The 26,358-nt window shown below is 38.0% G+C and overlaps 1 protein-coding gene across 2 annotated transcripts in view; it reads left to right on the top strand.

The window, feature by feature from the left end:
* Window positions 1-10,967: 10,967 nt before the first annotated feature.
* LOC120634967 (protein stum) overlaps window positions 10,968-26,358 on the top strand; it is a 67,417-nt gene continuing 52,026 nt past the window's right edge. For both annotated transcript variants that reach the window (XM_039905882.1, XM_039905881.1), the window contains exon 1: window positions 10,968-11,593. In XM_039905882.1, the coding sequence (XP_039761816.1) occupies window positions 10,968-11,593 (626 nt within the window). The remainder of the gene's footprint in view (window positions 11,594-26,358) is intronic.

The following is a 26,358-nucleotide window of genomic DNA, read 5'->3' as shown; positions in this document are numbered from 1 at the left end:
TTAAATAATTGTTTAATTGCTAATGATTTCATAGAATTAGGTATTTTATTATATACTTTAATACACATCATAACACATTTTTTAATCAAAATACATTAAACCTGTGTTAGTACTTTTTTTTATTCGACTATAGATTAACCCGTGACTGCAATCTCTACTGCTGATGATGATGCAGTCCAACCGGCTAATCTACGCGACATTGAACGCTAAATCTACGCGACATTGAACACTAAATCGCTTAACAGCACGTCTTTGTCGATAGGGTAGTAACGGCCGCCTCCAACCAGACCAGACCAGTCAATCAGAAATTCGCTGAAATAAAACAAACTTGTTGAAGTTATACTTCTTTTGGCGCGTTAGGGAAAAATGATGATAGTAAATTTTTACGATGCGCGCGCACACCGTCACAGAAAACCGACACACTGAAGTTAGCTATAAGGTTTTGACAGTGTACACTTTGAATTGTCAAAGTATGCGGGCACATTCCGGTGATTTAATTGATTCAATTGTACAAACAAAAATCTCAAATTTTAATTATGAAAATTGGTTTACTGATAATGAGATAACTAGATAATGCGTTATAATAAATCTTTCATTGTATTAAATACCTTTTTGTTTTGTTAGAAAAGTTTTTTCTACAAACGCAGAATAAGGCGAAAGATAGAATTTTTGAAAAGATTTTTATCCTGTTACGCCAAAGAAGTACAACGTCTATCGCGTGTACGATAAGTAGCCCATTTGTGCCCCCCCTGAAACAAATATTTAGCTTCAAATTTGTTTTAACGCTCATTCAGAGAAAAAGTTTAAGTATACTCACTTTAAATAGTTGCCTTGGATCATTGTCATTTGTGACACGGTGTTTTATTTAACTTTTAGTTTGTAGATAAAAACTTGATGTTACCATAAAAGGATTTTTTTTATTTGGTGGCGTATCTTTTGTCAATTGGCAATGAAGTAGCAATGGCGCAGTTATTTAGCGTAATGGGATAATGGCAGCTATTATTTCATTGATTGGAGTGCTCTTCACAGTTACGAACACTATAAACGTAACTTTAACTGAAGCTTTTTAACTCACAGTACTTATAAATAATGGATAGAAGCGGGCGTTTTTTGCGGAAATCCATTCCTTATTATGAAAATTAAGCTTAATTTGCTATAAGTCCACGAAAAGCAGGAGAATCTGTTTGGTGTAATTTATAATTTCTTCAATCGTTATACTCCACACCAAACAATACATTGCCGAAGATCTGTTTCGGTGGAGTATAAGGATTGAAAAAATTATAAAATACACCACACAGATTCTTCTGCTTTTCAAATTAAGCTTAATTTCAACGAACGATCCAAACGACGAACCAAAATAAACGCGAACGACGAAAATAGTTTTTAGCCCGAACAAGATTTGAACGCAGGACCCTACATAATAACCACAAACGCAAGAGGTTTTTAAATGACGTCCTAAAGATGCCTATAAAAAATAGCCTTAATGGAGTTTGGGCTAAAGACTCGTGTAAATCAAGCCCGCTTTAGCAGCACAAGGTCGATAGGCGTCCTTGCAGACCGCGGAATGGTCCCTGCCCCGAGCCAAGGCTGGCCAATTGGTCAGTGCTACCTCCTAAGCACATAACAATTTATACATTAGAAAGCATAGAAACTAAATTAATATAAATATATACTACGACAATACACACTTCGCCATCTAGTCCTAAAGTAAGCGTTGTTTTAAACACCCAGACTCTGAAAAATATTTATGTTCATTACACAAACATTTTCCAGTCGTGGGAATCGAACCCACGACCTCAGAAAGAAGGGTCTCTGCCCAATCAAACTGCGGCCATTTAAAAAAAAATACAAAATACAACTATATTCCGGGGGAGATAAAATTTCAACCAAAAGACAAGATACTAATACCTATAAATTTAAAATATAAAAAACCACAAAATAATAAAAATATATTTATAGTTATCTAGTGTTCTAATTTATATATATTTATAGTTCTGAAATTTATCATAGTGTACATTGTTCTACTAGTCAAACCCTTACATTTGATACCCATATTGAGGGAGTTGTGAAAAAATATGTTATCTGCCATTTTGTGGCGCGGCTTTTTTTATTTCTTTTTTAAAGGCAGACGGAAAGGCCAGCGCTTGACGACAATCATGCCCGTTAGAAAGCAATGATGAGGTTGGAGCACGCTTGCCTAGAAAACCTATTCACTCTAGCCTTGAAGGTACTCAAATTATACGTGGCAGGAAACACAGTTGCCGGGAGGGCGTTCCACGTCCTAGCGGTACGTATCAGAAACGTGGATAAAAAACGTTTCGTGCGTGTCGATGGAATATCAACCACATAAGGATGCCACCTTTCACGGTGTCTCGCTGTTCTGTGGTTCGCACTTGGTCAACGTGAACCCTTCCCATTCAAAATCAAAATTCATTTATTTCAAGTAGGCCTAACAGAAGCTTTTGAAACGTCAAGTTTGTTTGTAGTGACTACGCCACCGGTTCGGAAGGCAGATTCTACCGAGAAGAAGCCGGCAAGAAACTCAGCAGTTGCTCTTTCCAACATTAACAATTTACATTTTACATTTTAAAATTCATTTTTCTATCTTGTGAGAGATGAAAGCGGAGCCGGATGCTTCCAACCTTGTCATTAAGAAATTCATCAATTGTATAGTAACCTCGCTGTAATAAATGTGTTTTAACACATTCTTTAAACTTATGCATTGGTAGGTCCAAAATTACCTTAGGAATCATATTATAAAAGCGTATACTCAGTCCCACAAATGAGTTCGACTGTTTATATCCACTTTTTGTTTATAAAGACTAATATGTTGTCTTACAAATACTATATTGTTATAAATATATTGTGAGGCTACCGTAAGTATATTTATTTCGTTAAATTTTTCACGGAGCGATTCAAAATCAAAATTCATTTATTTCAAGTAGGCCTAACAGAAGCACTTTTGAAACGTCAAGTTTGTCTGTTTGTAGTGACTACGCCACCGGTTCGGAAGGCAGATTCTACCGAGAAGAAGCCGGCAAGAAACTCAGCAGTTTAATTTTTTCAACATGAAGTATTTACATTTTACATTTTGACTTTCAATTTTTTATCTTGTGAGGAAGCCCAGTCGGATGCTTCCAAGCAACTTTGTCATTGTGAGCGGAGACCCGTGCTCTGATAATAGTTTGATGATTATGGCGGTGATTCAGCAAAAAAAAAATAGGATCGCACTGAAGGATTGTTAAAAGCGATGATATCCGAAACCGAGTTGAGTAAACGCACGAGCCCGAGGTCATTTCAGTTGTGACGTGCCTACTGTTGGTGATATAACTTATCGTTGGCGGTTACCCGAGTTGCCACAGAGCCATTACTCACAGTCACACACATTCCTCAGCTGTTATCAGAAGGACGTTCGCCTTCCCAAGGTCAACCGAAACAACCCTACAGGCTACGTGTTTTGGGGTTCCATTTTTTTCAACCAACCTGGTGGGGTGGAAAACAAAATAAAACCTACTTCAAGAACTAAATGTTATAGCTATTATATATTTATTTGCTACAACTTTATGAAGCTACTAAAGCGAACTTACTTTATATATATTGTGTATTGTGCGTAATAATTGTATGATTATTAAGTTTTAAGATATTCATAATCATCACTAAAACCGATTGAAGTCCACTGGTGGGCATAGGTCTTTTGTATGGAGTTCCAAAAATTCACGGCCCTGGGCCGCTTGTTTCCAGCGACTCGTTTGATGTCGACTGTCCACTTCGTTGGGGGCCGACCAACGCTGCGTTTAAATGTGCTGAATAATTCCAACACGTTTGAACCCCACTGCCATCGGTTCTCCGAGCTATGGTTCTTCATCTATGTCATATTTTACATGTAATGTACGCATCAAAAGTGCCTTCTGTGTGCCTATTTGAATAAAGGAATATTTAACTTTGACTTCGAATATGTACCCCGCACATTTACACTTCAGCTTCTCGACTCGCTGACCTACGTCGGTAACTCTGGTTCTTCTACGGATCTCCTCTGTGACTGTGACTCTGAGCCTTGAGGCCCATAAAGAGGCCATGAAAGTAATTAGATATTAAAGGCGTGTGCAGCATCCAAACAAATTCATGTGAGTTTAAGGATGCGAAATATTATAAATTTAAGTTTTATGTATAATAAAATAAATAAACAAACAGGAGTCATCAATATCAGTTTATAAATGGCGAACTAATCGTGTAACAAATACAAAAAGATATAGTCGAAGTGAAAACTACTTCTTTTTATGAAGTCCGTTAAAAATGACATCATAAACAAGTAATATGTAATGGCTTGAATCGCATATTACTAAGAAAGTTCGGGGTATTTTGTTTTTTCTATTAAATCATTTTTAATACCAGCTTGGAGTTCGGAAATGGGCGGGTTCAACCACCCGGTTATTAGCGTGGTGGATCTATGCTCTAAAACAAGGAATAGGCATGTACCTAGCAAGTGAGGCGTTGCTGCAGATGAAAAGTAACGAATGCCATAATTCAGCTACAAACATCAAAATAGTTACCTGTTAATTAGGATAGCTAAAAAGGCCGTATGCAAAACGGTCGCGTTACTAATATAATTTATTCTGTACGAAGCAGAAAAAATTCCAAGCATTTTGTATTACTTAGGAATACTCAAACAGCTTGCGTTTGGATTTTTCTATGAATGTGAAATTGGCGCCACAGTGTAAGCGACAAAAAAAGAGTTTTATGTATTAAGTTTCGCTCTCACATGCTGCAATTCTCGTGCTAACAAACTCTTGGTATTTATATCGCATGTTATTAGATTTAAAAATCCCATGGAAGTTGGCTGATCGCCCTTATGGCCGCGACATTTCCTATACGATAGGAGGAAAATTGTCAACATTCAAGATGATCATCAGCATTTTGTCTATTTAAAAATGCTGATAAGGCGAACTATCTTGAACAATAAAGACGAGTTTTAATAAATTATTCTTACTATGGTAGGTATGTTGAAGGAATTATTGTTTTCTCATATTTATTGTCTGTATTTGTTCCGAAATTGTGTTTATTTGTTTGTCTTTCCTTCACACTTAAAACTAAAAAAACGGATCGACCTGATTTTTGGCACAGAGTTAGTTGAAAGGACAAAGTATAAAAAACAGTATAAAGGTCAAAGTAAGGAAAGTTACATTGTCTACTTTTGGTGCTGGAATAACATCAAATAGCCAAGTGTGATTTACAGAAACATATTCGTATTTTACATTTATTTCAAGTAGGCCCAGTTTATTAGCACTTTTGAAACGTCAAATCAGTCATTCTTTTTTTTATTCCACTACCACAAGTTGACTGCAATCTCACCTGGTGGTAAGATGATGCAGTCTAAGATGGTAACGGGCTAAACTGTATAGGGAGTATGGTAGTCATACCTCTAATAGTTTTCCACTCAACATCGCACCGGAACACTAAATCGATTAGCGGCACGTTTTTATAACTAGCCACGGCCAAAGCAGACCAGACCAGAGAAAATTCAGAAATTATAATTTCCCAAATTGCTCCTGCCGGGTATAGAACCCGGTACCTCCTACTTAAATTCCCAACGCTCACCGCTGCGCAAGGGATGTCTTGTCAGTTAGTAGCGACTCTACCACCGGTTCGGAAACCAAATATCATCGTTCCTTTTCGTCCTAACAAAGTAACCAAACGCTACGGGCGGTGTTTATGTTGTCATATGATAATGCAGTGCGGTAGCGGTTATAGCCCAGTGATTAGAACTTCGGCCTTTCGACGACCTTTTCGTAGACATATGCGTTTTAGGCAATGAAATAAAGCTTACTTTAACGGCGAAGACAACTATGTGAGAAAACCTAAATTAGTGTTGCCCAAATGCAAGAACAAGACGAGACTTAGCCAGTCTTGGTCTTGGTCTTGCGCCAATACACCTGGTCTTGAACTTGGTCTTGGTCTTGCGCTCCCAGTCTTGGTCTTGGTCTTGGTCTTGCAGCAAGAGTCTTGCAAGTCTTGCAATTACCTATTAGTCTATTACTATTTATTAAAGTTTACTTTAAATCTTAGAAAAACGTATTAGAATTGGAACATTGTGAGCTTGAATTAACATAGCCATAGTAAAGATCAAGCAGATTAATAAATAACTGAAGATTTGATAAGAAATTCGAAAAATCAACTGACCTATATGTCGTTTTCCATGGAAGTAACTGTTTCTTAATAAACATTTATGATTTATAAGCTTACATTTGCTAAAACATGTAAAAAAACAAATTAATTACAATAACTTGACTGTATTTTAAAGAACAACAATAAAAGAGTTTTACGATTTATCATTTATTTGAATAAAGCTGAAGAGTTCGTTTGTATGTTTGATGACAGAAGTTTTAAAATAAATAAATAAATCCTGAACGTCACTATACCTCCAAAGTTACTATTCCTCGTGGACGAAGTCGCGGGCACAGCTAGTAAATACTTACTCTCATCATCTCTCTCAGAGATATTCGAACACTTTTTTGCTATTTTTTCTTGTAAAAACTTAAGAAATATAATGACTAAATGTACAATAATAGTACCTAAGTAATTAGTTTAAAACCATATAAGTAATCAATATTATAATTACTTACTAGAATGAATTATTATGACATCTACTACCTATCCTCACCATTTTATCCTAATCATAATACTACTTGCGTGATCAGTATAATGTATTCATTTTCATTCTAAGCACTCTGAAACTTATTTATTCTTTGGAACACCTGTAGGTACTCTTAAAATTCGAAATTATTTTGCATGAATAGTGTCAAATGTTATGATTTCGGCGCGGCGGCAACGATTGTTTTAGATTTCAAAAGAAGCCGCCGGCGCGTGTATCATAACCATGTACTTCCGAAAAGCGGCAAATTTCTTTGAGAAGTAAGTACAAAACCTTTGATGCCGCATTATCAAAGTGCCGATGGTTAAAACATAACTATGCATGCACTCAGTTTGATTTTAATAGATATTTTTTTATTCGCTATGTTTATGGTATTAGTCGTAATGCGCATAGGTCCAGTTTCTCATATTCTTTGATATAGTTTTTTGCGTCTCATAGAATTCCTAAGCGTACCTACCTACCTATACACCGAACTGTTACACCTAACTACTCCGTGAAATAGCGCTAAGTCCTAGCTGCAAGACGCAAGAGTCTTGCAGGCTATGTCTTGTTCTTGCTCAAGTCTTGCACGGTCAGTCTTGGTCTTGGTCTTGCTAAAAATACGCGGTCTTGTTCTTGGTCTTGGTCTTGCAAAAACGCAAGAACAAGACCAAGACTGCAAGACCAAGACTGAATTTGGGCAACACTAACCTAAATGTTTGACAACTGTTCATAATGTACTTTAATGCGTATGACGCGTACCGAATTATATACGAATTTTGAAAAGTCGTAGAACGATAGTTGAACGACTCTTCAAACGTTACGTGTGTTGTTTTAATGATCTACAAGACTGGTATTTTTTGAACCCTTGATTGCTGCCCGTGAATAAGTTGTTTTGATTAAACCTGTAGTATGAATTAAAGTTATCACGTCAAAAAAAGGAAGATGTTTAACCACCCACCCCCGCGTCGTCGTAACAAACATGACATTTATGTCTCGTGTATTGTCGTAGTTGAAAAGTCATAGAACAAAAGTTGTTAGTTTTAATGATCTACAAGGCTGGTATTTTATATTTAACCGCGTATAGCTGCCGTGTAAAGTTTGTTTTGATTAAACCTGTAGTATGATTAAAATAGGAAAAAATTAGGAAGTTGCTTAACTTTAGCTATTTTACTCGCTGGCGCTTGCACCACGCACCCACCCCCAGGTCGTCGTAACGCACGCTTAGCATTTATGTCGCACGTAATTAGTGACCTTATTACTAACACTCACCGAACCCGAGCTGTCAGCGGCAATCGCTGTAAACACTCGTAGTTGTCAGTTTTTTTTTTAAATTAACGATAGGCCATGCCTATTAGGATGCAATCTTGAGGTCTAGGTTGGAGCACGCTTGCCTAGAAGAAGCCTATTCACTCTTGCCTTGAAGGTACTCAAGTTATAAATCTATTTATTTATCTATACTTATAATTAAACTGTATATACATCGATACTGAGTTCAAAACAGATTTTTATTTAATTTTGACAGTAACAGTGTTTTTTACGTGGGTAAAAACACTGTTACTGTCCAACTACCACGTTTATCTAGAGCAGGGTTAGTTAACAAGTAGTTCTACGTGGACTCCGAATATGTGACAGACACAGGGCAGCTGTAGGAAGTGTCACTTGCATGCCCATGCATGCGTGCACAGGAACTTGGACCAGGGTAAGGATAGAGAATTAAAATCGCATAAAATGTCAAAATCAGTTTTATGAAAATGTGTTCCCCGGGCGTCTAACAAAGCCAGCAAGAGGGACATGCCGTGGTGGTTTTCAGTTTAGGTGTACCCCCTTTAGAGGAGGTAGGAATAAAGCCTTTGCACTACGTCAAAAAAAAAGTCAGTGCTTTTGTGCATGTATGAAGGGCATGCATGTACCTAGTCTTTTATAGGCCATAGTTATTTTCGGTGGTACGTAAGGTCGCTGATACCTATGTCTGCCTGCTGAGTCCAGCCGAGCTCACTCCAGGAACTTAGCTGTAGCTTCTAAGCAATATACCCCGACCCACCGCGACACGTCACCCGCCGGCGCTATTAGTACTTTGTTTGCTCTGCTCCTAAGGTTACTCTGTTCCTAAAGAATTGGACAAAAGAGACTGTAAATAGATATGGTAGACTAGGTACATACATTCCGAGATTAACGCGTACAAACATACAAACACACAGTAAAGGTACTCCTAAGCTTTATTATGCACGTCGATGTAATAATATTAGGCGTTAAAAACCACCATACCTCAGCATAGCAGCGTGGTAGGCTCGAGCACTAAATCGCTTTTTACTATCAGAGAGGCATTTTATGGCCAGCTATGGGACACGAATATGCGAGGTTTCTGATCATTATCAAAACATGATTTTCGTTTACGTTAGAGGTTATAAAAATGTTTATAAAGCTATACGTACTATAATGTTATTTAACGATTATAGCTTAATCGTTCTTGAACTTTTTTATACCAAAACCAATGGTGCGTGAGCGGGAATCGAACGCGTGACCGTCAAGGTGGCCATCGAAGCGATATTATTATTAAAAACTTATGTTTTTATTACTTATGTAATCAATATTATATCTCTACTTCCCTACTTTTAGTTTAGTCGACCTCCTTGGCGCATTGATAAGTGTTGTTGTCTTGAGATGTCCTAGCTTCGATCCCCAGTGGTAATAAATTATTATCATCATCATCAACACCTTCATCCCTTTACCGGCCCACTACAGGGCACGGGTCTCCCCTCAGAATGAGAATTGTTTACTTCGCTTTTGCTAAACATTAACTCGACTGTGAGATGGTGATAACAAAAAAAAAACCTGGCTAAGTTGTGGGTTCTTCTTAGACCAGGCGCGTTTGGAACCTTCCTAGTTTTAGTTTTAAGTTCACCATCACCTAACATAAGTGTTAACATGTTAAATAGTAATAATAATAATAAATATGCTACGACAATACACACACCGCCACCTAGCCCCAAAGTAAGCGTAGCTTGTGTTATGGGTACTTAGATAAATCACTATAAGTGATAAGGCCGCCTTTGTTACACAAATTTAATTGTACCTTTGTTGTTTTTGTCTCTTTTTTTTTTTTTTCTTGTTTGCAATAAAGTATTTTTGATTGATTGATTAGATGACTGATGTATATTTTTATGAATAATATAATACATAAATACTTAAAATATACATGTAAACACCGAGACACTGACAAACAAGCTCGGCTGCCTACGCAGTCAGAAAAATTAGACAGATTACTGACGTTGAAATAGCTAGGCTAGTTTATTTTGCGTACTTTCATAGTGTTATGTCCTATGGAATCTTGTTATGGGGTAAAGCAGCTGATATCGAAACTATATTTATATTGCAGAAAAGAGCTGTACGGTCAATATATAAACTTAAATCACGCGAATCCCTCCGTGAGAAGTTTAAAGAAATAGGCATACTTACTGTAGCTTCACAATATATTTATAACAATATAGTATTTGTAAGACAACATATTAGTCTTTATACACAAAAAGTGGACATAAACAGTCGACTTACAAGAAATGGTCATAAATTAGTGTCATCTGCATATCGTCTGCGTAAGGTACAGGGATCATTTGTGGGATTGAGTATACGCTTTTATAATATGATTCCTAAGGTGATTTTGGACCTGCCAATGCACAAGTTTAAAGAATTTGTTAAAGCACCTTTATTAGAGCGAGGTTACTATACAATTGATGAATTTTTTAATGACAAGGTTGCTTGGAAGCATCCGGCTCCGCTTTCATCTCTCACAAGATAGAAAAATGAATGTTAAAATACAAAATGTAAATTGTTGATGTTGGAAAAGAGCAACTGCTGAGTTTCTTGCCGGCTTCTTCTCGGTAGAATCTGCCTTCCGAACCGGTGGTAGAATCACTACAAACAGACAGACTTGACGTTTCAAAAGTGCTTATATTAGGCCTACTTGAAATAAATGAATTTTGAATTTGAATTTTGAATTTGAACATTCATGCTCATCACACAAACATTTTCCAGTTGTGTGAATCGAAATCACGGCCCCTGGTTCAGAAAGCAGGATCGCTGCAAACTGCGCCAATCGGCCGTCAAATGTAGAAACGCTTTATAAGTGCCTGTGATAAGGTCTACATGAATAAAACATTTTTTGAATTTTGAATTATTTACGCTGGCCAAGTGCCTATTGGTAGACTATATATATATATATATATATATAAACATAATAGAAGTAAATTTTTCCAAAAATCAATCTAACTAAGAAATAATATCATAATAACCATTAAAAATGTTTCCCTCATTGCAGGTACAAAACGAAAAAATGTGAAAAATGGCACTGAAGCTGAAATATACTGACGAGCACGGCATACTTCACATCGACATGAGCCCGTCCGGCAGCCCCATCGAGCCGGACCAGCCCACCGACCCCAAGTTTGACACCATCAACCATCGCTTCGGGAACTACGACCTCTTCGGAGGGAAATATGACGACAGAAAATACGAAGACAACGCCGAAACGCAGTCCCTGTTCCGAAGTCGATACAACAGCTTCGAAGAGGAATTCGCGAACACTCCGTACGCGTTCGCAAACCGTGTACATGACGAGCCGGTATTAGATATCACAATCGACTCGCGCGCAGACGTGTCTCCCTCCAAAGACATCGAGAACGACCGATTCTTCGAGCGATCCGATTTGTTCGGTCCGAAAATCGACTTGAAGACGTCTGAAGCGTTCTCAGTGTCGCATTTGATACACGCGCAGGATCGATATTTCGATTTGTCGACTAGGATCGCGAAGAAGGGTGTGGTGAGGACATTGGCGGATAGCTTCGAGGTGAAAAGTGCGCCGGGCTCGGCTAAACGGGTCAGGAGTGTTAAAACTAGTGATGGGGAGGCTTTCAAGGTGTTGTCGGCGGACAGTGTGAAGGGGTTCCGGGGCGCAGCGGCAAAAGTACCGTGAGTAAACGATTTTAATTTCGAAATTTAAAAATTATAAATATATACAATAAACAATACAAATTTGTTATTCGAATAGATAATATAATGTAAATCTCTTTGCTCATGGAAAATGATTACAAATAGGTATTAAAAAAAAGCGTGATATATTAAAAAAAAAACTAACCTTTACAATTGCTTAAAACCTCATTAAAACACGTCTCATTAATTTTAATGATATTTTGATTTGATTTGACATTTTTGAGCACTTTTTTATCTTTCTTAATAAATAGAGCATCCTTTCTAATTTCTTGAAATAAGAAATGTTTGACTTATTTATGTAGCCATTTACATCATTAGACAATAAAAATAACATAATCCAGTAATTTGAAATATAATTACAAAAAAATTACCTTCGAATGGTATTTTAGATGTTTTTTTTTAATGCCTATTTTATATGGACTTTTGAAACGTCGAGTCTGTTCGTAGAAAATGTGTATTTTGATTCGATATAGAAGCAAAACTCTTATTTTTTGATCAATCAGATAACTAATATATACTAATTTTTAAAATCCTTTTTTGTAAACATTTTTAATTGTTATTTTTTAGATCAAAGACATTTAGTCTGTATTATTTATTCAAAGTACAAAGTTTCTCAAAACAATAATTTGTTCCTTCTGATAAATTCCAATAATTATCAAAATTACAATTTCTATACCTCTCGAGTCACGAGAGCTTTGTCAGATCAGAGGTTCAAATTACACGGAGAAATCGGTATACGTACGTAACTACATTTAATAAAATACACGTATGTAACTGAGAACCTACTTTCTTTGAAGGCTTGAGTATTCCAAAAGTAGATTCAAACGTACACTTTTATTAAATACTAGTTGTTCCCAGCTGCTTCACTCGCGCATATTACGAAACGCAGCATAATTACACTAACATAACAAAGATTTTGCACAGATACAGATTCAGTAGTACAGAGGAAATCTTTCAACATATTCAAAAAACGACTGAACTGTGCGCTGTTATCCCTATATCTCAAATCATACACCATTCACAATCTTCTGTCACGGTACCGTTGCCAATCACATATGAGCGCCCCAGGGACCTACTCCAGTATGCCAAACTATTTTTCACGATAAGATATAACGGACCTTACCTTGGAAGATAATGTGGCATCCGTAAGGCTCCTATCACTAGCAAAAAATTTAAAATGCTTTAAGAAGAGTCGCAATCGCATTTTAAGATGACTCGTATGCGCATACCCAAAGAAATTACTAACATTTTTCTATTCAGTCCTTGCGTTGAAGCCTTTATATATATGTGATCTACACGAAATTTTAGTAGAACGAAAACTGATACTAGAACCCAGGGGTTCAAAGCTTATTAATAAGGGGCGTACTCACAGGTTAAGAAGTTTGTCACTGCGCTCGCACCCTAACCTAGTTAGTTAAAATAGACTTGTTAGTCTAAAATCCTCGTTTTGAAATGTATGAAACCATAATAAATTTTAAGCCTGAAAAATAAGAAAATAAAACTACCCTAATACTGTTATGGGGGATGGCTGAGCTTTGTGATTCCTATCAAAAAAATTTCCTTCTTGGCTTTTTACGGCACGGCTCCCAGGTTGGGATTTTGGAAGCCATGCTAAAACCTATCCAGTTCAAAAGGAATTATTCTAATCGATTTACTGATTGACGGAGTTGTGTTTTAAAATCGTCATACACTTTCACCACTTCTCCCAAAGGATCTGCGATGAATTCCGGAAATCAAAACATTCGGTAGTTTCAGCGTGATACGATCCTTTAACCACGATATGAAAAAAAAAAACAGTTTCGGATTTAGTATCGTTTACAGAGTGCCCTCCAAAAAACCATTTCAAAATATCTTCAATGTACAGAAATCCAATTGTTACTGTTTTATATATAAGTATATATATGAAGATCACAGCGAAAAACTTTTAACCGTTTTTCTGACTAAATAGTAATCCGAAGTACACGATTAAGTTTAATTCTAGACAGAAAAAAATTACAGTTACCTCTAACTTTGAAATGGAATAGTGCCGCATTGGATAACACCCATGTAGCATTTTAGGCCATGTCACGCTCTTTAGCACTCCATCTCAAAACTCAGATCTAAAACTTACGAGAACATTGCTCCGGATTCAAACCATTAATCCTTATCAAGGATCTATCTACGCGCTCTATATATTTTATATCTAACTTGCGGTCTAAACAAAATAATTTGAAACGTTATTATATTCAGGGTACGTACAAAAACAGCAAGGCGGACCTTCATCCAGACCATTCCTACAAGTTCTTATTGTTGCTATGCTCTTATTGGTCTAAGCGTGACCTACAGCTTTCCTCAATAAATGGGCTATCCAAACTAAAAAGAATTCTTCAAATCGGAGCAGTAGTTCCTTACTGTTCAAGTAAACAAACAAACTCTTCAACTTTATACTCATATATCAGTATAAGATTATTGGGCTTGGAAGCGGTAATAGCCCAGTGGGTAAGACTTCCACTTCCCTTTCCCCCGAAACTGAAGTTCGATTCACGCACCTCTAACTTTTCTAAGTTACGAGTAAGTGTGTTTTAATCAATTAAAATATCAACGGTGAAGGAAAAAATCGTGAGGAAACCTGCATACCTGAGAGTTCTCCATAATGTTCTTAAAGTTGTGCGAAGTCCACCAATCCGCTCTTGGGCAGCGTGGTGGACAGCGACCATAACCCTTCTCATTCTGAGTAAAATTGGTTTGGTAAAATTATGATGCTCATGACCGGTGCTAACGGTTTAACATGTTCTTCGAGGCACGATGGTTGGCAGTGCCAATATTTTTTTTACTGAATGAACGTGAAACGGCAAGTCGCCAAATAACGTAACAATTTGTAATCGCATTCAAACCAGCAGTCCCATTCTAAGTAAGTGAACCAAATTGCCAAAGTAAATGCTTGCAATTGATAAAAACCTTAGAACGTGGTTTGCGTCGATTGCTTTTACTTCACCCACGTTTTTTACACAATTTTTACACAAATCAAGGTTTTATGTAAATTCGAATTTTGTCTACAAAATAAGTCGAACACAAAATTTGCAAATTGTTTTTTTTTATAATTGAGCTAATGATAATGGCTATAACCCTAATCTAATAATCTGTATATTTGTTTCTTATAAAACGGAATAATACTTCACAGTCTTTAGAGGTACATTATGTATTATCGGTAAGTCAGGTAAGTCACCTGTGAAACCAAAAACCTAATAGTTTTTGAGTAAACGACTGCCATAGTTTTTTCTGAAATAAATCAGATATAGCCGTAACATCACATGGAAATTACACATTAAAGGTGACTCTTGCCACTTTATTAGGTACACGTCGGGGCGTGTCGGTCTTTTATCTTCAATAGGGTTGTCATAAGTGAACACTTAGAATGTTTTGAATTATGAAATATAGTTGTGCATCCTTCCATATTATTTCGTTATTCTGTTACACGGTACATATGGGCATAGCTGGCTAAATCAAATAAGTAAAGTTAAAGGGGTAGTATTTTTTTGTTTGTTTGAATAAGCTCGAAAGTAAAGTACAGATTATAACCATTTCTTCTTCACTAAAAGAAAGCTAAATTAAATTCCTATTATATATTATATAATTATATAATAGGAAGATACATAATGGCGGCTAAGTACAATTTATTGAAAAAAATTGGAGATCTTCAAGAAAGTTGCAATAATGTAACCTAAAGTAGCAACATTTTGGCTATAAAATTCATTACGTGGCAACTCCGTCCAGCGACTTGCTGCGACTCGTTTGATGTCGTTTGTCGACCCACCATCACAACAGTCTACCAACGCTGCGTTTACCGTCGCCATTTTAGCACCTTAGAATCCTGTCCATCAGCTGTCTATCTATTGTTTGATGGCCGATTGGCGTAGTGGGCAGCGACCATGTTTTCTAAGTGCAATATTTTATTCAGAGACCTCTGTCTCTGAACAAAATATTGCCACATCTCTATGTATAAAAGTAAAACGGAATTATTTTACATCGCTAAACAAAACTAAAAGTAATTCTAAATTAAGTGCCTACCTACTTATAATGAAACTTTGCTTAAACAAAGTCTTCTTGTAATCTGGCTAATTATTTTTAATTAATTCTCCGTCTTGCAAATATAGATAAGTAGGTGATTTTATTAAAAGAAAGCCTACTTTAAACGTACCTATGAAAGTGCCTCGATGATCATCTATGGATCATGAAGGCCTGGATTGGATGCCGGGGTAGGTAAAAAAAAATGTTCTGCTTATAAATTCTGAGTATCCTGAAATTACGAAATGTCATCCCCGTGCCTTGTGGAGCACGTAAATCCTTTAGTCGCGGCCATTTATCAGTAGTAAGTGATCATCATCATAAACCTATAAACGGGTCACAGGCACGGATCTTTTCTCAGACTATAAACAATAATAATAAAATATATGCTATGGCAATACATACACCGCCATCCAGCCCCAAAGTAAGCGTTGCTTGTTTTATGGGTACTAATATAATACACATTAATACTTATAATATACAGATAAAAACCCAGACACTAAAAAACATCTCACAAACATTTTCAGTTTGTGGGAAAAAACGACCTTGGAATCAGAAGGCAGGGTCGCTTCCCACTGCGCCAGTAGGCCGTCAGAAGAAGGATTAGTAAAGAGTCGGGTGAAGAAGGATTTAGACCGTTGTCCACCACGCTGGCCAAATGCGGATTGTTAGTCTTCTCACGCCTTTGATAACATCACATTAACTCTCAGGCATGCAGGTTTCCTCAAGATGTTTTCCTTCAACGTTGAAGCAAGCGATAATATAATTGCTTAAAACGCACATAACTTAGAAAAGTTACAGGGGCGTTCCGGGGATTGAACTTAGTCTCCCCGAAAGGAAAGCAAGCCTTAACCACTAAGCATAATATGTTCTCTTTATCCTATGAGAAAGAAGGTAGGTACTGCCCTAGTTCTATACATTTATGTTGGTATGAACCGGGAATTGAACCTAGGAGCTCGTCACCGTGCTAACCGCTAAACCAACAAGGAAGTTCTAAGTCGAAACTATAGGTATATTATGATAATAATAAACTGTAAAGGTTGCACACCACACCACCTGAATAAGGCTCTCCGCCCACTAAGACCAGTCACCTTTTGGTTTTTAAAGTGTGGGTACCTATTTGTTATCAAACTGTTTACTTTACCTAAGTCACTTTAAAGATATTACGTCATTTATTCTATCAACAAAAACATACATAAACAGTTTTCATATGTTTGTGTCTACAAAACTCAAAAAATAGTCAACGGATTGCCCTTTTTTTTTTTACAAATCTCTTATATTTCTGTGTAGTGACGTACTCGCATATGACACGTGATCTCGTCCAGGGAAATTCTGCCGCCATGCTATTTTTGCCGCAACACAGCATTGTTCCAATGCTCCAAGCTCCAAGGTCCAAGGTCCAAGCTACATGAGGCAACATCTTCGCCTCCGGTGGATGGACACAAGGCGGTAACCTTGCATGTCCTGCGAATTATTCCCCTTGCCTAGAATATGCCTATTCACTCTTGATGAGAAGGGAAATTATATTGGAGGTACTGGGGAAAATTGAAGCTGGAAGGGCGAATCTTTAAATAAAAAATCGGTTGTCTGTAAAGTCGGCTTACTGACGATAGTTGAACGTGACAACGTCGTAAGAAAATATATACTGATGGAATGGTTGCATTTTTCAAAAGAAAATTTAAATTTTATTTGTTTGATAAATATTTTCGTTGCTATAAACAATTGACACCACATTCACTTTTCACTGCACTTCATCCTTGCATGTAAATGTATTATTGTATAGAAGCTGTCCACGCGGACGCGCTCACTCAAGTAGGAGAGAGACAGATGTCGAACGCGGAGGCCGACTGTGCCTCCTTGTCGCTCGTTCCGCGCTCTCGCTTGCACTTCAAGTCTTAAATGGAACGCCTCAGAGCGAGGTAACGCCGCATACGTCATGTTTTTTCGTGCGTGCAGCCGGCTCCATCGAATTATAAGACGTTGTCACGTCAATAAATACATATACTAGGACAATACACACATCGCCATCTAGCGTAAGTAAGCGTAGCTTGTGTTATGGGTACTGAGATAGCTGATGAAAATTTTTATGAATATAATACACAAAAATACTTACAATATACAGATAAACACCCAGACACTGAAAAACATTCATGTTCATCACACAAAGTTTTTCCAGTTGTGGGAATCGAACCCACGACCTTGGACTCAGAACGCAGGGTCGTTGCCCATTGCGCCACTCGGCCGTCAATCTATCCTTGTGGTAATCAGAAACGAAGATGCAAAGCGTTTCTCGGTATATCGACCACGTAGGGATGCAAATCGTTACGGTCCTTCGATGGTAAAAAGGTGAGAGGAAACTAGATCAAACAGTTCTCGAGCACTCTCCAAAATATATCTTTTAGAATACCGAAAGACGGGCAACCTTGCAACGATGCTCCAAACTCTGAAGTTTTTATTACCTTGGTCACCGATGAGCCTTCTAGCACCGAATCCAAGGCGTCAAGCTGATACTTGGCAGAAACATCCCATAAATGGGAGCAGTACTCCATGCACGATCAAACCTGAGCTTGGTAAGGTTCGATCGTTTTACTGAGGTGGTTGGTACTGAGGTGTTGGATCAGGTTGACCATCCGGTTGGTCCAACAATTATTACAACTATAAAATAAAACTTGAGCGTACTTTTTCGCCCAACAAGGCATCTTGAATATGCTTTGAACAACGTGTTATGTTATTTTACTGAAGCGTGCAATGCAAAAAATGTCCTTGCAGAAGATAATTTCCGATCTTTTTATGTTGGACTAGCTATTGCCCGCATTTATTATGTTTTTCTTTACAACATCCGTGGAAACCGTTTTTTTCGCCTGTGATAAAGCTCATGTTACTATCCGTTCTTCCAACTAACGCTATGCCAAAATCTAGTTGATTAGAAGCTTAGTTAGGAAGTAGAGTTACGACAAACCAACAAACACGCTTTGGCATTAATAATATCAGCATGGATTTAGGGTTCCGCACTAACTGAGTAAAAGAGGAAGACATATATAAGAGTAGGTATCATAAATATTTATCATAGTATATGTAAATGTCGATATATTTGTATACATACATTTTATTTTTTGTAACATACTTTATGCAACATCCACTTTCCAATTTTTTATTGGCTTCGTACGCTCAGGTTGCCTTTAAAAAAGATCACTTTTAATGATAAGGCCGCCTTTGCACTCTAGCACTAAGTACTATTATTACTGTTTTCCTAGTAAAAACTTTATTGCAGCACAACACAGTAAGAAAAACCTTACTGTGTTGTGCTGCAATAAAGTTTTTCTATTCTATTCTATTCTTTTAGTCAGATCGGTGACGTTTCCATCCAAAGCAAGAATCGCTCGGTACATGATGCGTGTCAAACTCAGCAGTTTTTTTTATTATTACAATAATAATTAGATAGAAGGCGTTACGCGGGATTTAATGATATATTATGAAAATTAAGCTTAATTTGCTATACTCTTGGGTTATTTTTAATTTCTTCAATATTGATACTCCATACGAAACAGATCTTCAGAAATGTACCGTCACTTCAGCATCCTCATGAGATGTTGACTTTACAATGAATACAAAATAAAATATATTGAAATGAAATGTATTTATTTGTATGAATATGTGATAAAATGTTCTTTACAAAATTTGATCAATTATATATAAACAATCTAGTTCTGGGGCTTAAATTGCAGAAATTCATCAATTGAATACAATACATTGCTCAATAGCCACTTTTTCAATAATAGTGGAATTAAAAATTATTCATAGCAAAGTCAACATATCCTGAGGATTCTCCAGTTTCGGAGCGAAACGTGCGTAGAGGGTACATTTCCGAAGATCTGTTTGGTATGGAGTCTAAAGATCGAAGAAATTATAAATGACACTATACAGATTCTCTTGTTCTTCGCGGAGTCTAGCAAATTAAACTTCATTTTAATAATTACAATAATTACAAGTTAGTTCCTGCTAAGACTGTTATCTTGCCACTTGATACTTGACATTGTGGTTGAGTGATCTGAAGCAACTGTACTTGTGTATACTTTGACGACCGTAGCTTTAGATTTAAGTTGGCGAACGAAGTTATCACCACCCCGTTACAATTATGAAAACAAATATGTATGAACGCTTCATAAGTGCCTGCGATAGGCCTACATGAATAAGGAAATTTTGATTTCTTAAAGGGGTTGGAATCTTGGAAACCAAAAATAGGGGTATTATAATCAAAATAGACTTTAAAGTTTATGTAGCAAACATTAGAAAAAGTGCCGGTTAAAGCTTTTCATTAAGAGCCTATAGCAGACTCTGAAAAGACTTTCTAAACGAGAGGGTTACTCAGTCTGTCTACTTGATATAAACAACATTTGCATTTTGCATTATAAAACGAAATGTTTTGTTTGTCCAGTGGACTAAGAACATTGCGCCACGTCTTATACAGAGCGTGAAATGTAGTGAAAAGTAAATTATTACACAATGAGGGGATTTAACCACCATTGTTCATGTTCGAGTAACCAGCTGCGTTACTTAACCATGGAGAAACCATAAACTACTCAGGTAATAACATGGACTGAAAAACAAGCCTTTGAGAAAACCTATTAAGGAAGGTGGAAAATTATATGCGAAAACTTTTTAAATCGTTCTCCAGTTATCTATTGTAGCCTTTATTCTTTACTTCATGTCCTTTGTGAGATCGCTTTTAAGCGATAAGGCCGCCTTTTACCTTTATTATTTTTCAATTGTGTTTTTTATTTATTTTCATTAGGACTACCAACAAAACTACATGTATTATAGCTATGGATGTTAAAATAATTGTAAGGGGATGATGATAACTTCGTTCTAAAGGCGCCTTGGTCTAAGAAGAAGCCCAAAACAAATTTAGCCGGTTGTTTCTTTTTTGTTATCACCACCTCACATTGTCTTTTAAACTATTAAAGAAGCAACCTGGTTAGAGCAATAATTTACACCCAAGCATTTTTATCGTTGACGTAGTCCTTAATACTGTAATAGGACTTTTCTATACTTAGCTTATGTTTAATGCATACTTTGAGTTATATGCATAAAATGACAGATTACGACAGGAATCAGATATAGCGTACTGAAAAGATAAAGTATTACAAATTTGAAACACAATGTTTAAAATATCATTTTCACATTTGTTTTATAAATATAACCTAAAATAAACTATGTAAAACTAAATAAAATCTAAAACGTCTTCGAAACCACCGCAGCGAGGCACAGTTCCTAAACGCTGGCAGCATTGCCCCTTTGTATGGCCAAACTAATTCTTTAGCCAAGGGAACTGCCCGCTCTAAGATCACCGGTAGACTCGATATATACATAAATACAAAAAAACAAATTAAAATTAAAGAATATTATTTAAAATTTAAGAATTTATTTGAAATCGCGACAACTCAACTACGTATAGTACAAATATTCTATCATACAGCCTGTATCGCCACGCCAACAATCAAGTTTACCCTCGCTCACTGATGGTTCACATAAAAAAAAGTTTGTGCGTGTAACCTTTACGCGCGATCGAAGACAAACTTTTATTATTATTTATTGATTAAAGACTAAAATGGGACCTGGGACTCGTCCATTTCATTTAATATTAATTAATATAACTTTCACATTTTATAAATATTTTCATTTGTTAAATAGAATAATTTTGAGTAGAAAATTGAAGGTTAGATCAGCAAAATCTATCTATCATCATCATCATCATCATCACATCAACCGATAGACGTCCACTGCTGGACATAGGTCTTTTGTAGGGAGTTCCAAGTTCCACGATTCTGAGCCGCTTGGATCCAACGGCTACCTGCGACGCGCTTAATGTCGTCTGTCCACCTCGTTGGGGGTCGACCAACGCTGCGCTTACCAGTACGGGGCTGCCATTCCAGCACCTTGGGACCCCAACGTCCATCCTTTCTCCGAACTATGTGCCCGGCCCATTGCCACTTAAGCTTCGCGACTCGTTGAGCTATGTCGGTAACTTTGGTTCTTCTACGAATCTCCACATTTCTGATTCGATCGCGTAGAGATACTCCGAGCATAGCTCTCTCCATCGCCCGCTGAGTGACTCTAAGCCTTCTTATGAGGCCCATAGTTAACGACCATGTTTCAGAGCCATAGGTCATCACTGGCAACACGCACTGTTCGAAGACTTTCGTCTTCAGGCACTGAGGGATTTCTGACGAAAAGATGGCACGGAGTTTCCCGAACGCTGCCCATCCGAGTTGGATTCGGCGGTTCACCTCCTTCTCGAAATTGGACCTACCTAACTGGATCGTGTGTCCTAGGTATACGTATTCGTCAACAATTTCGAGTGCAGTGTTCTCAACGATTACTGGTTGAAGCGGAACATGAGCATTAGACATAATCTTCGTCTTGCTCATGTTCATTCGTAGGCCAACCTGTTGAGAAGCTCTGCTGAGGCCATCGAGCATCGTATTTAGGTCTCCCAGAGTCTCTGCCATTATGACTACATCGTCGGCAAACCGAAGTTGAGTGATGTACTCGCCGTTAATGTTGATGCCAAGTCCGTTCCATTCCAGAAGCTTAAAGACGTCCTCCAACGCAGCGGTAAATAGTTTCGGGGAGATAACATCTCCCTGTCGCACGCCTCGCTGCAATTGGATTGGTCTCGTAGTCTGATCCTGTATACGAACTGACATAGTGGCGTTTTTGTACAAACACTGCAACACTTGGATATACCGGTAGTCAATTCGGCATCTCTGCAGTGACCTAAACACAGCCCAAGTTTCCACCGAATCAAAGGCTTTTTCATAGTCCACAAACGCTAAGCAAAGTGGCCGGTTATACTCTTCAGTCTTCTGTATAACCTGCCGCAGCGTATGAATGTGGTCTATGGTACTAAAGCCCTTACGGAAACCGGCTTGTTCGGGAGGCTGGAAGTCATCAAACCTACGAGCGAGACGATTCGTAATGACTCTCGAAAACAGCTTGTAGATATGACTCAGCAGCGAGATGGGTCTGTAATTCTTCAACAAGGTATTATCACCTTTTTTGAAGAACAGAACCACCACACTCCTGTGCCATGCCTCTGGCGTTGTGCCTTGGTGAATAACGGAATCAAACAATCGCTGAAGGACTCTCAGTATCGGTTTTCCACCTGCCTTCAGGAGTTCTGCCGTTATTCCGTCATCACCCGGCGCCTTGCCATTTTTAAGCTGCTTGAGAGCCACACTAATCTCGTATAGGCTGACGTCTGGGATATCTTCGGTATAGTGTCGAGTTAATTTGGCTCTAGGATCCTTAGCCAAATCTTCAACAGGCGTCTGTACTGTGGTGTACAACTGTCCATAAAAGTTCTCAACCTCACCCAAGATCTCAGGTTTGGAAGAGACAAGACTACCATTATTGGTCTTCAGTCGCATCAACTGGCTCTGACCGATAGACAGATCTCTAGCGAACACTTTAGAGCCTCTGTTTTGCTCGATGGCATTTTTAATACGCTCTGTATTGAAGTGCCGCATATCACGAGTCTGTGATTTAGAGATCTGCCTATTAATCCGCCGGTAAGCGGACGCGTCTGCTATAGACTGTAGTCTCATCTCTTGCCTCTCCGTCATAAGCTTGAGTGTATTGGTTGAGAACCTATTGGCCTTGTTTCTACGGTGGGCCTTGTAGAATTTGGACCCGACTGTTTGGACAGTTTCCACCAGCCTGTTGTTCAAATCGTCCACAGTGTCGCAATCTGCTAGGCAACCGAACCGGTTCTGTAGTTCTAGTTGAAAGCTCTCGGGGTTTTGAATATGGGCACGAGTAGGCCGGAGTGTAGACTTCACCAGTCTGACTCTTTCAAGTTGAACGTTTATACTCAATGTGCCTCTTACCATACGGTGATCACTTCCGGTTTTAACCCTGTTGATCACAGAGACATCATTGAATACATGCCGTTTGGTCGACATGATGAAGTCGATCTCGTTTCTCGTGGAACCATCGGGGCTTATCCAGGTCCATTTCCTGTGTGGCCGCTTCTTGAAGAAGGAGTTCATCATATAAAGGCCCTCCTTCTCCATGAAGTCAGCCAACATTTGACCCCTGTGGTTCCGTTGCCCATACCCAAATTGCCCCACCCTCAACTCTGAACCAGTTCGCTCGCCAAGCTTCGCGTTGAAATCCCCCATCACAATATTGTAGTAGGTGTTCGAGGCATGTATGGCTTTTGAAATGTCCTCATACAAAACCTCTACATCCTCGTCTGGGTGTGCCGAAGTCGGCGCGTATACCTGTATGACCTTCAACGAATACCGTTTGGTAATTCTGAGTATAAGGTATGCTACCCTGCTCGACACACTTTCGACTTTTACAACATTGTTGACGAGAGACTTGTGGACGATAAACCCGACACCACCCTGTGACTGTTGGTCACCCTCCCGGTAGTAAAACAAGTTGCCGGATTCCAAGATTATCGAGTCCTCCCCCTCTCGCCGGACTTCAGACAATCCTATAATATCCCAGCGCAACTTGCTCACCACTTCTTCCAGCTCAATCACCTTTCCATCGGTCCTCAACGTGCGTGCGTTGTATGTTGCCAGGTCAAGTCGTCGGGGTTGGCAGCGGAATCTCTGCCGGAGATTCTTAACACCCCTTGCCCCGCCGTTACCATAACCGCTGCCAGAGCCAGGAATAGCGGGGCCGCCGGGAACTAGGGGCTGTGGTTTTTTTCTCCTTCCCATTAAAGATATGCCCGATAATGACCACGCTGGGCAGGCGGGTTGGTCATCGCAGGGCTAGACTGATCGCCCCGGCGTCGCTGCTGCCCGACACCGGTCTGTGCCATTTGTTCAGCCTAGCCAATTCGAAGTGGTTATACCGCCACTTGTCGGTCGCCAGAGCCTCGTCGGTTAAACGGCAGGGTGCACCACGTGCAGGTGAGGTTGGCAATTTGGGAGGCTGACTGGTACTAGCCACACCCACTTACACCCCTATCTATCTATCTTCTATCTTCTATATATAAAAGAGAAAGTGTGTGGGTATGTTCCGTATAGGCTACGAAACGGCTGGACCGATTTCAATGAAACTTTCAGGGAATTTCCGGATTGACCTGGCGAGTAATCCTGTAAAGTTTGGTGACGATCGGAGCACTCCTATTTTTGAGCTGTCAAACTGACAAATACAGCTTTTATTTACTATGATGATATTCTATATTGTTGGGTGTACGTGGGTGTAGATAATGATCTTCACCCGCTCGAGAAGAGAATAGAAGAGAATGAATACGGAGAGAAATAAATGATTTTTATGAGACTTAAATAAAAAATATAATGATGAAGTTTATTGTTTAAATAAAATAAAGCAAAATCTAGCCCGGCGAAGCGGGCTGGGTACGCTAGTAACCTTATGATTGAATATTATAGAATGTCGCAGTCATCAAAAAATTTATTAATAATTTATTTATTACAAAAGTAATCAAAAACAAGTAGGTATATTTAGAGATTTCAAAAAAAATTGATTTTTAAAATATATTTTTTTAAACTGTTAAATTATTATTCACTTTGCTATTCACAATTGATCCGTTTAAAATACTTATTGGAAATATATCATCCTAATTGATTATGATATTTTCCACTAGTTGGCGTATAAGTTAAGAAGCGTATATGACATAAACTTACCTCCAATCCAAATTATTATTTTTAAATAGCGGAAACTACATAGACGTGTGACGTAAGCGTCAGAAAAAATCTGAAGTACTCCCTAGTCGCGCCTAAAGGTGTTTTACTTCAAAAACTTTTTAACCACAGAACCTGTGCCGATAACGATACCACAGTACTCCGGTTTGCTTTGCCCATCCATTGCTGCTGCTTTACCCAAAAATTGAGACGATAAAAAACTTTATACCTACAACACACTAAAGTATACAATTATTGTCAAATAACGCAACCTTGTAAAGGTCAATACACAACGACATTGAGTTTTTTTTTTACAAAATTATGGTTCTCTTGTGATGTTGTTTATCTGTAGGCCATTCTTTGTTGTTTCCGATTTTTTTCTCTAAACATTTTCAATTACTCGTAGTATTATTACTGTAGACTCGGAGGATATCTCTGCGTGCATTACACAACGTGTTACCGAAATACGAAATGGTTTTTGAAACTACAGATTCCTGAACTGCCCCTGCCGTGAAAGGAACCCGGGACCTCCTACTTAAATTCACAGCGCTCACCGTTGCGCCAGGGAGGTCGTCAAAGGTGGCTGAAAAGACGGAGAGTAACATAGGAATTATTCCAGGAAACCAAACGGTTTATATAAAGATCATTATGTAACACTGACATTGATCTTCGATATAGTACGAGTATCAAGTGACCATATCGTAGTATCTACCCATTATATCATACCCTTATATATTTTCTATAACTACTTGAAAATCCCGCGTACCGCACTCGTGGTAACATAATACATGTTGTTTTGTTTAATGACTTTTTTTTTGTTAAATACTGATTGAGTGTGTTTTATTTGTAGTATTTCATTAGAATTTTTATTTCAATAGAATAGAATACAATAGAATAAATTTCTATTGCTTTAACTGTGTACATTTTTTTGTTGTTTTAAATGGGAATAGTTCCAACAATTTGCCGCTTTCTGGCTACTTTCTTATATATTACGTGTTTATTTTGCATATGACGATTAAAATTCTAAAGTCTAGA

Source organism: Pararge aegeria, chromosome 25, assembly GCF_905163445.1.
Source record: "Pararge aegeria chromosome 25, ilParAegt1.1, whole genome shotgun sequence".
Taxonomy (NCBI): Eukaryota; Metazoa; Arthropoda; class Insecta; order Lepidoptera; family Nymphalidae; genus Pararge; species Pararge aegeria.
Note: the sequence above shows the minus strand (reverse complement) of the source record. Positions and strands in the feature narration are given on the sequence as shown.